Source organism: Equus asinus, chromosome 1, assembly GCF_041296235.1.
Source record: "Equus asinus isolate D_3611 breed Donkey chromosome 1, EquAss-T2T_v2, whole genome shotgun sequence".
NCBI classification, from domain to species: Eukaryota; Metazoa; Chordata; class Mammalia; order Perissodactyla; family Equidae; genus Equus; species Equus asinus.
The window spans coordinates 127,771,127-127,789,157 of NC_091790.1; the positions used below are offsets into that span (position 1 = coordinate 127,771,127).

General features: G+C 36.6%; 1 protein-coding gene across 1 annotated transcript in view; it reads right to left on the reverse strand.

Annotated features, from left to right (window-relative positions):
- SEMA3E (semaphorin 3E) overlaps positions 1-18,031 on the reverse strand; it is a 264,006-nt gene that overhangs the window by 47,891 nt on the left and 198,084 nt on the right. Inside the window, exon 5 of the mRNA XM_014843190.3 lies at positions 2,153-2,246. Coding sequence (XP_014698676.2) covers positions 2,153-2,246 — 94 coding nt within the window. The remainder of the gene's footprint in view (positions 1-2,152; positions 2,247-18,031) is intronic.

Genomic DNA, 18,031 nt, shown 5'->3' on the forward strand with positions numbered 1-18,031 from the left:
GGAACTCCAGTCAGTATTCCATTCAGTCAATATTAATATATAGGAGGTCTTTTCTGTGCAAGATATTGTATGGAAACGAAAGATGATGAGAAAGTCTCTTTCTTCCAGACATATTCAAATCTTAAACCCATAAAGTTACAAAAATCACTAAAAACTTTCCAAAAGAATTGTATGAGTCTATCAAATGCATGTATTTTAATTCGTATACTGCCAGTAGACTGGCATTCACCAAAAGTGGCATTCATTTATGGATCTGGCATTCACCAAAAGTGGCATTTCTAAGGTTTCGATTCCTACTAAGTCTAAACTGCATTAGGCAACTCTATTCTCCTATTTAAAAAGTCCCTTCCTCATATTGTGTTTACATACACACACACACACACACGGGTTAGTAGAGGAACTCAAGATGTCTTAAAATAATATTTTTCTTTAAAATTTTTTATTTTTTAAAAATATTACATCTCTTTATTCAAGCCCCTGAAGAACTTAATTACTATGTGAAATTCTCATCTTTCAGATCTTTCAGATAATGAAGCTGAAGTAAATGAAACTTTCCCTACTAATTAGAGCTAACAAGATTTTTGTTCTACAAATAAATATATATGTAAAAGCTCTATTTATTTGGACCTGAGTCCCATGATTGGGATGGGGGAGCATAGGGAGTGGGATGCCACGCCCATCAAAATCAACTGTCTGGACTAGGTTCAGGGCATGGATAGTCTCTAGAATATGCAGGAACATGTGCATCAACTCTAAACTGAGAATAAGATATTTTGATTAATCATCAGTAGGGAGTTTTAAGTTTTAACTACTTATTTAGAACAGGAAGTCTCTACATGTTATTTTACACTTTTTCATTTTCTGCAAACAGGATGGCCTAATACTCGCACATAACTAACTCTACGTGTTGCAAGTGTAACAATAGAAGTTTGCCCCGTCCTCTCTCTGAGCTGTGTGATTTCAGGTGAAACAGGAGAGGTACTATGACTATAGCAGAACCTCTCAACACTGAGAAAACAGAATGATTCCTCATAGCACCTATGTTAGATGTCAGGGGTTGCTCTCCTCAACTGTGTATGTGGGAACTCATCCATCTGTCGCACCATCACAGTGCTGGAGTACTTTGACAAAGGTGCCATTTTCAATCCCAAATTGTATAAAAGAGAAAAAATATTTTGCTGGGTCTTAAATGAGATTCTCAGCTACCTCATCTAATTAAATCGAATCAAATTGAAATCTAGATCAGACATGGCCAGCTTATTCTGTTATTCCAATGTGGACATTTATTGGTAGTTTGAGCTGTTCAACCTCTATAGTTTTCATTTCATATTAACAGGAATTTAGACAAATGACTGAAGTTCTAAATTGAGATGACTTTCTGCTGCATTCTACTGATACAGAGAAATGCACCAAGAAGAGAATATTAAAAGTTCCCCTAAGGGGGCCGGCCTGTGGCTGAGTGGATAAGGTCGCGGGCTCCACTTTGGCAGCCAAGTGTCTCACTGTTTTGGATCCTGGGTGCAGACATAGCACCACTCATCAGGCCATGCTGAGGCGGCATCCCACATAGCACAACCAGAGCCACTCACAGCCAGAAGAAACAACTATGTACTGGGGGGCTTTGGGAAGAAAAGGAGAAGAAGGAGAAGAAGAGGAAGAAGAAGAAGAAGACAACGAAGCAGAAGCAGCAGCAGAAGCAGCAGCAGCAGCAGCAGCGGGAACAAAAGAAAAAGATTGGCGACAGATGTCAGCTCAGGTGTCAATCTTTAAAAAGAAAAAAGTTCCCCTAAAGACACAGAGTATTTAAGACATAAAGAATTAACATATGTTAAAATAGTTTAGTTTTTTAAATTTTCATAAAGTATTCATATAATTGCATTTTGTGAATAATCAATGGCACAATACAAAATATCTTACTTAAGGTATTAAGCAGCAATTTGTGTTTTCAGAATGAGACACCCATGCTTCACAGCAGCTACACTTATTTTAGTCAAATTGGCTCAAGTCAGCATGGCTTGAAATTTAATATCACTGCTCCCAGCACCAATAAATGGATATGACAAGGCACCATATATAAAGAAATATCAAAAAACTAACTGAAATTTCAAAATCAATATGACTACCACCTGATGTCTGCAGCGACAATAATTACCAATTAAAGTAGAGGTGAAGGAGGAGCTGGGATCAAAAGGACATCTGCCCCGTCCTCTCTCCCATCTGTGTGATTCCAGGTGAAACAGGGGATCCTTGAAAGAAAACCAGAAATGTCTTTATGAATATTGCAATTTTAATAAGAATGTAGTTGCTCAGATAAAATATATTAAACCTTGATATTTACAAAATAGGTATTGTAAATAGGACACCAGTGAGTAACATCAAGCTATTTAGGAACAAACAGGATCTTGTAAATAAATACATGGGTTTTGCAGGCCCATATGGGTTTTCTCCCTCCTCCCCAAAAATATGCAGGTGATGAAATGAAAGAAATTCCCAGTGTTTATCCCTTGATCAGACAGTATTAGTCATTCGGAGATGTGTCAGTTAAATATTCCAAAGAAATGGAAACTTGCTGAAAAACAAAACAGAAGATTCAATGATAAACACGGAAATGGGCTTTTATTCCACAAAGGCCATTATTGATTTTCTGAATAGTCTATAAAAGAAAATGATACAATTTTCTATCAGTAATTTGGAACATTTATTTCCAATCATTTTTTATTCTTCATCACATATTCTTTGTGTAGACATCTAATATTTAATAATTTAGAGAATGATTACTGCATAAATAACTACTTGAATATACAGGTATAAACAAATTTCAATCTGGCCTCATACAAAGGAGATAATTGAAAATAAATATTTCCATGAAAAACCACTACTTTATGGGTTCCTATTGCAAGCACATAACCACAGAACTTTTCTCTGAATGTTCTCATATTTCAAAATTCTCATTAATGGATATTTTTATAATCAATTTCCATTAAGTGTGTCATAAACGGTCTGGGTAAAAGAAAATAGTTTGAAAAAGTGACAATAAAAGTCAATATTGAAAATTTGTAGGAAAAAACTACTTTGCAATAGAATATTGTTGATACTGCTGACTGTGGCATCTATGATAACCCTGCCCACCTGTGAATCATGAACCTATAACAACCCTAAATCCTGACTAGCCTCTGAGAGTTGCATGCACTTTTCTGGAACTTGATCTTGACTTTCGTAGACATCCCATTTACTCCAAGTTATTTGTTTTGTCCTTATTTTGGCATTCTTATTTGACACACTTTCCTTCTTCTCTCTATGATATCTTAAAATCGCCATCCTGATCCTGCCATTCTAAAATCTTTCCCGTAAATGCGAGTTCACATGACCTCTATAACTCTCCAGTCTTATATTCAGAATTGAACCAGAGCTTATAGAACAAATGTGGCCTCCTGGTCCAGAAGTGTGGCTAAACTGATATTTTAAGTCAAAGAAAGTTTTACCTATTTAGACACTTTACACAAATTAGTAGAGAGCAAGAATGCCAGTAAACAATTTGAGACATTTTTGTGTTTACTTCCCACAGATGACAAATTTTCAACAACATGAGAAGAAAACATTCGTTCAAAGGAGCTGGAATTATTGGTCTGCCCAGCTAACACTCATGTTGAAAGGGTTTCATGTAAATTTGTGAAACAGGTCCATAGCATTATATGGAGAAGGAAGGGATCAAGTGTATGAATGTTATTCTGGTTTGCCCCTTTAGTCACTGCCACTTTACAGAATATTTGAAAAAAATGGGTAGGATACGCATATTATATTTTTTCTAATACAGTCAAATGTCCAAATGTTCAGTTATAGAAAGCTGTTGAAGAGATATACTGAACCGCTTTCTTAAAGCAAGTCTTTCTATAGCTTCAAGCCTCTCTGAACTCAACTTTTTATCTCTAATGAAGTTGGTTTATCTAACGAGTATCATTAGACACTTTAAACACTACAATTGAAACTGCAAGAGAACAAGTACATTTCTTCTTTATTCAAGGAAGTACAATACATTCATTTAAATTCAAACTGTCAAGTGGGTGAAACAGATAGAAAACGCTAACTGTAAGAATGCTAAGATCAAGAGAATCTCGGATTTTGAAGAACTGCAAAGTTAGATCAAGGAAATGAAGTGACAATTTCTTAGAAAAGTCACAGGCTTTCATAAATATAAATCATAACCTAGGCTTCTGAGGCTATTGTTGATTTGTGAATTTCAGCATGTTTCTGAGATAGCAAGTATCTGACATATCAGTGTCTTCAACTTTTAAGAGAAGTAAATTGAATCTACTGGAAACTATTCACAAAGAAGCCTACAACCCTAACATTTTGAAAACAATTAAGTGGAACCCAGAATCATCCTGGAATTTTTAACTATGTATGAGGCACAATTCTGTGCTATACGTAAATCTATTTGAGTCTGTAAAATGACATGCTCTTTTATGAAACCTCAAATTTGACATTGAGAATACATGAGTAGTGAATATTGAATAACTCATATATTCTCAGAGACCTATGCCTCAGGTCTGACACAGATGTACCTTGACTGAACCCTTCCCATCTTTTTCTAGAAGACTTCAAATACCTCTCTCTCATTTGTTTGATTAATGGCTAATCACATAAATGGCTACCTCAACAAATAGTTATTTAAAATAAGGAACAAGCTAAATTAAAAATTTTTGCTTGCTTTTTATATCATTATTAAGAACCCATATTTGTGAATAGCTTAAAGGATAGACATATCTATCATTTTAATTTAAAAAAATGCATGTGTTGTAAATATACACCTACGTCAAATTATCACAATGCACACATATCTTACAATTTTATTTGCTAATTATACTTCAGTAATGCTGAAAAAAATGCATGTATTCTGCAGTTTATAATTTTTCAGGCCACTAATCATTAAAAAATAGATAAAACTATTGGAATTTCCCTGCATTAGATAAGCACCATTATCTTTATGTACAAAGAGAAGAAAGGTCCAAATTTTTAGAAGATATAGTCACTTCATCCATATATAACACTTGGTTAATAATACAGTCATGCACCGGATAACAATGCTTCAGTCAATGATGGACGGCATACACAACAGTGGTCCCATAAGATTAGTATCATATAGCCTAGGTGTGTAGTAGGCTATAACATCTAGGTTTGTGTAAGTGCACTCTATGATGTTCACACAACAACGAAATCGCCTAATGATGCATTTCTTAGAACATATCCCCATCACTAAGCAACACGTGACTGTACTCTGGGAGTCAAATAATACAAAAGTGGACAACACTGTCAAACTGGATTATAGATTGTGATACTTCTTAAATTTGAGGACTATTGTAATGTGTATTTTGTAGACTATAATATTTGTAACAAAACAATGACAGTTGTTTTGGACACTTGAAAATTCTATAACTCCTCTCACTTTGCATAGGTCTTCTTTGACCCTGTCCCCAAACTTGGCTGATTGTTAAGGGAACATTTTAGTTACTAAATTAAGATGTCATTACATAGCACAGAAAGCTCTATATTTATTTTTATTAATCAGAACATATCTTACCTCAGGAGTGTAATACAGGTGCTGTCAATACCTTTTATTTAAATCATTGTATGCCTTTAAAACAGTAATATTATATCCCTGCTTTTTATTTTATTTTTGAGTTACTAAGTTGTAATAAAAATATGTTGCCTTTTTTTTCAACAAAGGCTATCGTGATGTTATTACTAAAATAACATTTGATAGTAAAAGCTAGTAAAGGGTTGACACTTTTCATATGAGTGACTTGAAAGTCTAAGCATGGCTATGATCACACGCAACTTTACATTACTATTATCTGGAGCCAAGCCTCGTTTGTTGATAAAAGCAATAGCTTCATCAGAACTGTTCAGTGAATTTCATCTAAGCACATTATGTGCATCATACCCTTAAAGCATATTTGGATGACACCTCAGAGCAGTTACACAAAAGAAGTCAACACCAGAATAGTTAAGAACATGAAGTTATCTTTCACTTACTAAATCAATGCTTTATGACATTGTAAACAAAGAAGTCTGTGGTTAAGGCTAATCAACCCTAGAAATGGTTTGCCTCTTTTATAAACATACTCAAAACTCACATTTTTTTACCCATCAGTCTTCGTTAATAACAAGTAGAGGATTTCCATTGAATAAATAATGAAACGTAAAGTTCAGGAAGGTAATTTCTATTAGAGATAATATGAATATTAAAACTATATTTCTCACCCAATTATATTGCTCCTCCCCAAACTTTCCACCATACCTTCTGAAATCCCTATTTCATGATAAGTAAATCCCTAAAACCACACTCAATTTGCAACATGTTTCAACACCTCTTTGCCTTAATTGCCTAAGCTCCCATATTAGGCATAATTATGGTGCCTCAAATATGTCCACACCCTAATCCCTGGAATCTGTGAAGATCTTACCTTTCATGGCAGAAGGGACTTTGCAGATGTGATTAAGCGAAGGATCTCCAGATGGGGAGATTACCCTGAATTATCTAGGTGGACCCAAGGTAATCACATGAGTCCTTAAAAGAGTCAGAGAAGAAGATGTGATGATGATAGCAGAGAATCACCAGAGTGATGTAGTGTGGGGAAGACTAGACCTGCCATTCATTGCTGGCTTTGCAGATGGAGGAATGTGACTATGAGCCAAAGAATGTGGATGGTTCTCTAGAAACAGAAAAATACAAGGAAATGGATTCTCTCCCTAGATCTTCTGGAAGAAATGCAGCAGTGTTGACAGCTTGATTTCATCCCAGTGAGAATCATTTCAAAACTTCTCACTTACAGAACCGTGAGATAAAAAAATTTGTGTTCTCCTAAGCCGCTAAGTTTGTGGTAATTTGATACAGCAGCCATAGAAAACTAATGCAGCTCCTATGAAGGTATTGCTTCCTGCCCAAAGGGTTTTGAATGGTGGCTCTCTTTTTACCAAGACTCTATATTCTGGAAGACAATATTAATATTATTCAGGCTCCTGTCGTCCAAATTCCAAACTAATACACAATAAATCATTCTTATCAAGACTCATGGCATGCATCTGTGCAATCCTTTCAACATTTGTTGCTAACATCTACACCTCATCCACCTTCACAACCACATCCACTTTCACAGTGTTCTTCCACATCCTAAATCCACCTTTATGCTGGATAATTTCAGCGTCCATGTGTCCAATTCACAACCCAACCACTTGGTTCCTATCTCCGCAGGGACAATGGCTTCCAAGGCCACTAAATTTCAGCCACAACATCATGGCCCCACCATAGACCTTAGCATCCAGTGCAACTGCTCAAAGGTGGAATAATAAAGCTTGAATGTTCTGTTGACAGCCTACAGCCTCTCACCCTTCCAGCTCCTCTATATGGTTATTCACAACGATATAAATATTTTCTGACCTCATACAAACCTCCAGAGTTGAGACCCCTTTATCTTTTTCAAAATGTAAAAGTCCTTTGCTGTCTTCTCCCCCTTAGTCAGCCCTCACTTTGTCCCTTGTTTTCTCATTAGTGTGCCTGCCACCCCCATTTTTAAACCTACGATACTGATGATGGTTAGAGAAAACCATACAAAAATGTAAAACAATCACTAACAGCCGGTGGTTTTGACTCAGCCGTCAAAATTACCAAGGAATTTATACACTTCCCTGTTTATGCCCTTTTATAACTCCTTTGAGCAGTTATTTACTCAAACACCCTAACTTATGATCTCTCTCAACACTAGGCAGACAATCTCACACCTTACGTTTGACGGAGAAAATAAGTTTCCATCATTTTTAATTATTAAATTACATATGTAATTATTTTTTAAAAAGATCAATGTTGCGTGTATGTCAGGTCCTGTTCCTGGAAAAGGAAGCACAGTAGTAAACAAAAGGAAGCGCCCAGCCCCATCGCTCTACTGTTCTCATAATATTATCCCCAATAGACTGTTCTCCCTTGTTTTTACTGTTTCTTTCTGCAATATTCACCACTGTTGCCTGCTCCCTAGCACTTATTTGATTCACTCCTTTACCACTTATCGCCTTAATTTTTTTTCTTCAGCAAAAATGGGTTTATTTGGGATCAGCAAAGAATTGCAATCCGGGGTCTACAATTATGGCAAGCCATGTGCACTCCTGAGGAGCAAGAAGGGGATGAGAAACTCTTTCATAGGGGAAAGAGGAAGTTGAGAGGGCTACTGTAAACAAAATGTGCCTTAGAGGAGACTGGGAGTTCAAAGCGTCACGGCGTTTCATTGGCTGAGTTGTGACAGTCTCTCATTGACCGAGATTTTGCTGAGCAAGAAGAGAAAGTCTTTCTTGTCCCTCTTGGGCTCTACAACGGTCAGAGGGCTGATAGCTCTGCCTTCTGACCTCCTAACTCCATTTTAAGTGAAGTTTCTTTTCATTAATTTTCACAGTAATCTTATTTTTAATTTTCCCACACTCTTCTTTGCCTGTTTTTTAAATGGAGAAGCCTGTCTTTATTTTACAGATGCATGTCTGATCAATTCTCCCTGAAAGAATAAACCAGATTTTTAAAAATTTTTATTGAGATTATGATAGTTTACAACCTTGTGAAATTTCAGTTGTACTTTCTTGTTTGTCAGTCGTGTTGTAGGTGCACCCCAGCTCATCCTTTGTACCCACCCCCCAACCCCCCTTTCCCCTAGTAGCCACTAATCTGTTCTCTTTGTCTACACGTTTAACTTCCACATATGAGTGGAGTCATACAGAGTTTGCCTTTCTCTATCTGGCTTATTTCACTTAACATACTACCCTCAAGGTCCATCCACGTTGTTGTTAATGGGATGAGTTTACCCTTTTTTATGGCTGAGTAGTATTCTATTGCATGTATATACCACATCTTCTTTATCCAATCATCAGTTGATGGGCACTTAGGTTGCTTCCACATCTTGGAGATTGTAAATAATGCTGCAATGAACATAGGGGTGCATAGGACTTTTGGAATTGCTGATTTCAAGTTCTTTGGATAGATACCAAGTAGTGGGATGGCTAGGTCATATGGTATTTCTATTTTTAATTTTTTGAGACATCTCCATACTATTTTTCCATAGTGGCCACACCAGTTTATATTCTCACCAGCAGTGTATGAGGGTTCCTCTTCCTCCACAACCTCGCGAACATTTGTTACTTTTTGTTTTGGTTATTTTTGCCATTCTAACAGGTGTAAGGTGATATCTTAGTGTAGTTTTGATTTGCATTTCCCTGATGATCAGTGATGATGAACATCTTTTCATGTACCTATTGGCCATCTGTATATTTTCTTTGGAGAAATGTCTGTTCATGTCTCCTGCCCAGTTTTTGATCAGGTTGTTTGATTCTTTCTTGTTGAGTTGCGTGAGTTCTTCGTATATTATGGAGATTAACCCTTTGTCAGATATATGACTTGCAAATATTTTTTTCCCAATTAGTAGGTTGTTTTGTGTTTCAATCCTGTTTTCCCTTGCTTTGAAGAAGCTCTTTAGTCTGATGAAGTCCCATTTGTTTATTCTTTCTATTGTTTCCCTTGTCGGAGAAGACATAGTGTCTGAAAAGATCCTTTTAAAACTGATGTCAAAGAGTGTACTGCCTATATTTTCTTCTAGAAGCCTTATGGTTTCATGTCTTACCTTTAGGTCTTTGATCCATGTTGAGTTTATTTTTGTGAATGGTGAAAAGGAATAGGCAATTTTCATTCTTTTACATGTGGCTGTCAAGTTTTCCCAGAACCATTTGTTGAAGAGATTTTCTTTTTTCCATTGTATGCCCTCAGCTCCTTGTCAAAGATTAGCTGTCCATAGATGTATGGTTTTATTTCTGGGCTTTCAATTCTGTTCCAACTGATCTGTGCACCTGTTTTTGTACCAGTACCGATGCTGTTTTGATTACTGTAGCTTTGCACTATGTTTTGAAGTCAGGGATTGTGATGCCTCCAGCTTTGTTCTTTTTTCTCAGGATTGCTTTGGTAATTCAGGGTCTTTTGTTGCCCCATATGAATTTTAGGATTCTTTGTTCTCTTTCTGTAAAGAATGTCATTGGGACTCTGATTGGGATTGTGTTGAATGTGTAGATTGCTTTAGGTAGTATTGACATTTTAACTATGTTTATTCTTCCAATCCATGTGCATGGAATGTATTTCCATCTCTTTATGTCGTCATCAATTTCTTTCAGGAAAGTCTTGTAGTTTTGGTTGTATAGGTCTTTCACTCCCTTAGTTAAATTCACTCTAAGGTATTTTATTCTTTTTGTTGCGATTGTGAATGGTATTGTCTTCTTGAGTTCTTTTTCTGTTAGTTAGTTATTAGAGTATAGAAATGCTACTGGTTTATGTAAGTTAATTTTATAGCCTGCAACTTTGCTGAAGTTGTTGATTATTTCTAATAGTTTTTCAATGGATTCTTTGGGACTTTCTATATATAAGATCATGTCGTCTGCAAACAGCGAGAGTTTTACTTCTTCACTCCTTATTTGGATTCCTTTTATTCCTTTCTCTTGCCTAATTGCTCTGGCCAAAACCTCCAGTACTATGTTGAATAAGAGTGGTGGTTGGGGCCGGCCTGGTGGTGCAGTGGTTAAGTACAAACATTCTGCTTTGGTGGCCCAGGTTCACCAGTTCAGATCCTGGGTACAGACATGGCACCACTTGGTAAGCCATACTGTGTTAGGTGTTCCACATATAAAGTAGAGGAAGATAGGCATGGATGTTAGCTCAGGACTAGACTTCCTCAGCAAAAAGAGGAGGATTGGCAGCAGTTAGCTCAGGGCTAATCTTCCTCAAAAAAAAAAAAAAAGAGTAGTGGTAGAGGGCATCCTTTCCTCGTTCCTATTCTCAGGGGGATGGTGCTCAGTTTTTGCCCATTAATATGATGTTGGCTGTGAGTTTGTCATATATGGCCTTTATTATGTTGAGGTAATTCCTTGTATCCCAGTTTTGTTAAGTGTTTTCATCATAAATGGCTGTTGGATCTTGTCAAATGCTTTCTCTGCATCTATTGAGATGATAATGTGGTTTTTATTCCTCAATTTGTTGATGTGATGTATCACATTGATTGATTTGCGGATGTTGAACCATTCCTTCGTCCCTGGTATGAATCCCACTTGATCATGATGTATGATCCTTTTGATGTATTGCTGAATTTGGGTTGCCAAAATTTTGTTTAGAATTTTTGCATCTATGTGCATCAGTGATATTGTCCTGTAGTTCTCCTTTTTCATGCTGTCCTTGTCAGGCTTTGCTATCAGAGTGATGTTGGCCTCATAGAATGTGTTAGGAAGTGTTCCATCCTTCCTAATTTTTTCGAATAGCTTGAAAAGGATAGGTATTAAATCCTCTCTGAAAGTTTGGTAGAATTCTCAGGAAGGCCATCTGGTCCCGGGGTTTTATTATTTGGGATGCTTTTGATTGCTGTTTCAATCTCTTTCCTTGTGATTCATCTGTTCAGATTGTCTGTTTCTTCTTGACTTAGCTTTGGGAGATTGTAAGAGTCTAAGAATTTATCCATTTCCTCTAGGTTATCCATTTTGTTGGCATATAGTTTTTCATAGTATTCTCTTATAATCTGTTGTATTTCTGTGGAGTTTGTTGTTATTTGTCCTCTTTCATTTGTGATTTTGTTTATTTGAGCTTTCTCTCTTTTTTTCTTTGTAAGTCTTGCTGGGGGTTTGGCAATTTTATTTATTTTCTCAAAGAACCAGCTCTTTGTTTCATTGATCCTTTCTACTGCCTTTTTTGTTTCAATAGTATTTATTTCTGCTCTGATTTTTATTGTTTCTCTCCTGCTGACTTTGGGCTTTGTTTGTTCTTTTTCTAATTCAGTTAGGTGTACTTTGAGATTGCTTATTTGGGACTTTTCTTGTTAAGGTGTGCCTGTATTGTGACGAATTTCCCTCTTAATACAGCTTTCGCTGTATCCCATATGAGTTGGTATGGCATGTTATCATTTTCATCTATCTCCAGATATTTTTTGATTTGTCCTTTAATTTCTTCAGTGATCCATTGGTTGTTCAATAGCCTGTTGTTTAGTCTCCACATCTTTGTCCCTTTCTCAGCTTTTTTCTTGTAATTAATTTCTAGCTTTATAGCATTATGATTGGAGAAGATGTTTATTATTATTTCAATTTTTTAAATTTATAGTGGCTTCCCTTGTTTCCCAACACATGGTCTATCCTTGAGAATGTTCTGTGTGCTCTTGAGAAGAATGTATATTCTGCTGTTTTTGGATGGAATGTTCTATATATTTCTATTAAGTCCAACTGTTTTAGCTTTTCATTTAATTCCACTGTTCCCTTGTTGATTTTCTGTCTGGATGATCTGTCCGATGATGTGAGTGGGGTGTTGGGGTTCCCCTACTATTATTGTGTTATTTTTGACATCTTCTTTTAGATTTGTTGATAGTTGTTTTATGAACTTTCATGCTCCTATTTTGGGTGCATAGATATTTATAAGCATTATTTCTTCTTGATGCAGTGTCCCTTTGATCATTATATATTGACCCTCTTTGTCTCTCTTTACCTGCCTTATCTTGAAATCTACTTTGTCTGATGTAACTATTGTGACACCTGCTTTATTTTGTCTGCCATTAGGTTAGAGTATTGTCTTCCAACCCTTCACTCTCAGCCTGTATTTGTCATTGGAGCTGAGATGTGTTTGCTGGAGGCAACAACTTGTTGGATCTTGTTCTTTAATCCACCTTGCCACTCTGTGTCTTTTTTTTCTTTTTCTTTTTTTTTTGAGGAAGATTAGCCCTGAGCTAACTGCTGCCAGTCCTCCTGTTTTGCTGAGGAAGACTGGCCTTGAGCTAACATCTGTGCCTATCTTCCTCTACTTTATATGTGGGATGCCTATCACAGCATGGCTTGCCAAGCAGTGCCATGTCTGCACCCAGGATAGGAACTGGGAACCCTGGGCCGCCAAAGCAGAAGACACGTACTTAACTGCTGCGCCACTGGGCCGGCCCCCCATGTCGCTTTATTGGAGAGTTCTATCCATTTACATTGAGGGTGATTATTGATGTATGATGGCTTAATGCTGTTGTTCTGTCACTCATTTTCTGGTTTTCCTGCATTTCCTTTGTTTCTTGTCCTGTGTGTTTTGGTCTAGCCATTGACTTCTGCAGTTTCTTATGCTGTGTTTCTTAGTTTTTTTCTTACTTATTTTTTGTGTCTCTGTTCTTCTTTTTAGTTTAGTGGCTACCCTGGAGTTTGTATTCAGAATCTCCTGCATAGCATGGTCCATTTTCTGATGGCCTCTTATTTCCTTAGTCTCAACCGATTCAGTCCCTTTCCTCCTCCCTGCCTAAGTTATTATTTTCATATCTTATTCCAACTCGCGTTGTGAGTTTGTGGTTAAAGTGACATGATTGTCTTTGTTTTTGGTGTTTTCCTTCCCTTTAGCCTAATGTTATAATTGAATATTTGTTATCCTATTCTGATTCTACCTGTCTCCTTACTCTGTGTTTGTGACCCCTTTCTCCCTTTTTTTTCTTTTTTCAGGTATGCGGACCTTCTTGAGGATTTCTGGTAGGGAGGAGGGTCTCGTGGCTATGAAGTCCATCAGCTTTTGTTTGTCTGGGAAAGATATAATTTCTCCCTCCTATCTGAAGGATATTTTTGCTGGATAGAGTATTCTTGGCTGAAGATTTTTATCTTTTAAAGTTTTGAATTTGTCATTCCAATCCCTCCTAGCTTGTAATGTTTCTGCAGAGAAATCCACTGAATTCTGATTGGGATTCCTTTGTAGGTTATTTTCTCCTGCCTTGCTGCCCTAAGTATTCTCTCTTAATCATTCATTTTTGCCAGTTTTACTACTATATGCATTGTGGTAGGTCTTTTTACATTGACAAATCTAGGAGATCTGAAAGCTTCCTCCACACACATTTCTCTCTCATTCCCTAGATTTGGGAAGTTGTCTGCTATTATTTCTTTGAGCACGCTTTCTGCTCCATTCTCCTTCTCTTCTCCTTCTTGAATACCTTTAATTCTTATGTTGCTTTTCCTCATTGAGTCGGATATTTCACGGAGATTTTCTTCATTTCTTTTTAGTCTCAGTTCTCTCTCCTCTGTCTGGAGCCATTCAACATGTCTATCTTCGATTATGCTGATTCACTCCTCTATGGTGTCCACACGAGCATTCAGGGAATCCGTATTTTGTTTTATCTGTTCCATTGTATTTTTCATCTCTAGTATTTCTGATTGATTCTTTCTTATAGTTTCAATCTCTTTTGTGAAGTAGCTCCTGAACTTGCTGAATTGTTTCTCTATATTCTCTTTTATTTCATTGAATTTTTTTATGATAGCTATTCTGAACTCATTGTTGTTTAGTTTATTTATTTGTGCATGCCCAGGACTGAATTCTGGGTGCTTGTTATTTTCTGTCTGGAGATTTGATGAATTTCCTGATGCTGGAAGTAGACGTTTTTCCCATTGTGATATTATTTGGTTGCAGTTACAGCCTACTGCCACTGGATGGGGGTCTAGAGCCATGTATTCTGAGCCCTTCACCGTCAGTCAAGATGGCACAGCAAAGCATGGGGGTGGGGCTTTTTCTCTTGCACGCAGTCCCCGGTTTCCCAATTAGCTCTCTCTATCTGGTCTCCTGGGGTCTTGGCTTGATGAGATAACCACATGCGAAAGCTTTTGCCCCATTAGAGGGCTTCCCTCCAGGCTGCAAGGGTGCTAGGGAGTCCTGGGTGATCCTTCAGATGCACAACCCCTCCCCCACTCCTTCCCTCACAGAACCTCCCACACAGTGATCCCAGTCTTTAGGGGAGGGAACAAAGTTCTCTCTTACCCCATTCTGGCTCCTCCGAGGGGGGCTCCAGCCTCTCTGCCTTCTGTCATTTGGCTGCCGTGACTCTTCAAGGACTCCTGTGCTGTTAGGATATTTTCTGCTGGAATGTGGTTGCTCCTTTTTGTTGTATGTTGGAGGGGAGAGAGTCCTGGGTAAGCTCACTCTGCCATGATGCTCACGTCACTACTTATCACCTTAATTTTAACACAGACTCCTGAGAAGTTGCCCACCCACCCGCCTGAGCCTTGACTCTGCTGCCAAAGAGTTCTTTCTGAAATGTGAGTTTCCTTTTATCATTCCCCTGCTTTAAAATCATCCATTGACTTCCCATAGCCTCCACAGAACAAAGCCTAAAGTCCTTAGGGTTTTACATAAGAGACTTTATCCACAGGTACTACTTTATCTCTAAAAAGCCACTCTTACAATCTGTGAATTAGCCATTCTGAACTGCTCGCGGGTTTCTGAACCTCTCTTACTTGGGGTCATTAATGTGTTTAGACTAGTATTGCCCATATCATATTAAAAATTCAGCACAGACCTATCACCCCCAGGAATCCTGGTCTGACTCCTTGGCCTGCCCTTGTATCAATTCCTTTCCCTTTTTGTGTCCTCCTGTATCACTATACGAATCCTTCTTTTATATTGTTTAACTTCTCTGTGTTATAATTGTCTGTTTGACTCTTTTCCCTACTGATTTGTGGAGTTTCCTTGAAGAAACTGCCTCTCTGACATCTATTTGATTCCCTTTATCAGATAAAATACTTGGTGCATAATAAATGCACAACTATTTATGGTGTTTGAATAAATACTACCTTTCCAGAAACAAATTGTTTTATCTCCTTTCTTGTGTGGTCCTTGCCTATTTTCTTATAGATCTAACACAACTCACAAAACATAGCTGTGGATAGGCATGTGGATTTGAAAACAGACAATATGTACAAATTATGCTATGTTATGTATGTTGTACATGCTTTCTTTGTGCTGCCTATATAGCAACGTCATGGTTCTATTTTTTCCTATATTTTGATTCCCATTGGCTTTAGTAAAACTACATTGTTAAAACAACTAAAGGAAGAATAGATATGTTCTTAATTTCCCCAGCTAAGATACACTAGTAATATATTTTTATATACTTTTACAATTTATGATGGACTCTCACCAAGATTAATATATTAAAAGTTAGGATGAATATAACAAAATTTCATATCTCATGGAAGGTATTAAAAATAGAATCAAATATTGAAGAACTATAAAGATGATTTATTTTATCCCTAAAGATCTTATTAATAATGATATGTAATTTGAAGTAATACGGAGGGGTGACATGGTGATGCAGTCAAACGACTCTCAGTTAGGCCCCCCCTTTTTCCCACATAACTTTTTTTAAATGAGAAAATGGTATTCTCTTGATACTATGGCACATGGTCATGAAACGTCAATACAAAATTGGGAATAAAGACAGAGTTCTTAATTTTTATTAAACACCAACTTGACAGTAGTTTTTTAGTAATTTAATTGATCTTTTGCTCCATGATTTTAGAGCAGAAGCTTTGTTTACCTTGTTAAGCCAAATACAACAGAAAGATACATTGATCCAATTCATCTTAATTCTTAAGGACTCAATATATTATTTTTGCACTTTATACAATTGAGATGTGGAAATTGTTAAAAAGAAGTAAAAACGAAGAAAATTCACCATAGACTGAATAGTACTGATATTGTGACAGATAGCAGTCAAATTCCAAATTTTCCTTGCTTTGTTTTGCACAGATCAAGCTAACTTCAAAATTAACTAAAAATTCAAGAATGAACTTTCCCATATTATTCTGAGAGTTCATTGTGGTCTTAAAGGCAGTGTTTGATTTAGTGTACAACCCAGTAAATACTAAAAGGCAAGCAATATAATTTTCTTCCATGAAGTGGAATTCAGCAACCAAGCCAACCAGAAAACTTAAGGGATGATGACATTGTCAATGACCCTAAAGCAATCAAGTTTATGGTTCAAGTAATGTATAATGCTGGTGTTTAACCCTATTGAGAATGTTGGTTACTACTTACATTGACTTTCCATTATCTCTGTTTTAACAGCTGGAATTTCTGTCTGAATAATGTGGCTTAAATTTATAAGACATCGCTAGTATTAACAATGTGGGCAGGACTTTGTGTTTCAGTGTGACATGGAGAAGTTTTTCAATAGATCCTCCTGTGCTTGAGGGAAAGCAGGACATTTACTTTACAAATGTGGGCAGATGCTTGTGCTCTTCAGAAAAATATTTGTAAAGAATAAAGAGTAGCTCTTGTCAGGAGAATTTTCCCCTTTGGGTCTTGAGGAGAGCCCTCAAAACCCAGAAAGTTGACCCATAAGCAATTTTCAATAGGTGTGACTCATTGCATATGAGTTATTAAATGTGATGCCAATTAAATGAAATGAGTTTCCTATTAATAAATCAGCTTCATGAACTAATACTATTTTTGCCCTCAGGGCCATTGGAATATTCTGTAAGATATCAAAAGTAAACCAGAACATTACAAATACTATAAGACAAAACAATAATCACCTATTTTAGTAGTTATTTCTAATGGTGAGATACAAAGTAAAATGTACAAGGCTCATACAAATGTATCTGTGGACAATGAAAAATATTTGCCCATAAATGTCTAGAATATATAACCATAATGTGCACTTTAATTATTTACACAATAGTTATTTAACAATTTGTATCACAAACTAATTTTGAATGTGATTCATTATACCTTTTGGTTTTTTTTTCCTTTCTTCTGCCAAGCAATAAAAACATTTATGAAAGAATATTTGAAACATTTCCCAAAGATTGAATAAACGAGAAGAAAAAAACCAAAAAGGGAGTAAAGTTGTAAGGAAATGTTTTCACTTTAAGGCTAACAGTTTTTAATTACTTTCTCTTACTTTTTTTTGTCTAAAAGTACTACATTGTACTTGTATAATACTCTAAAATTTAGGAAGTATTCTTGCATATATTATCTCATTTCACCCTCAAAATAAGCCTGTGAAGTAAGACAAGCTCAATCATATTGTTCATAAATACTATTTTCTTTTTATATGTGAGGAATCAGAGGCAGGGTGAGGCTTTGCAGGTCTCAGTGAGTGTCTTCTAACTTCCAGTTCCCTATTCATTTTACAGTACTACCCATTCTATCCACCATGGTAAATGGAGAGGGGTGTACATGTTTGTGCTGCTG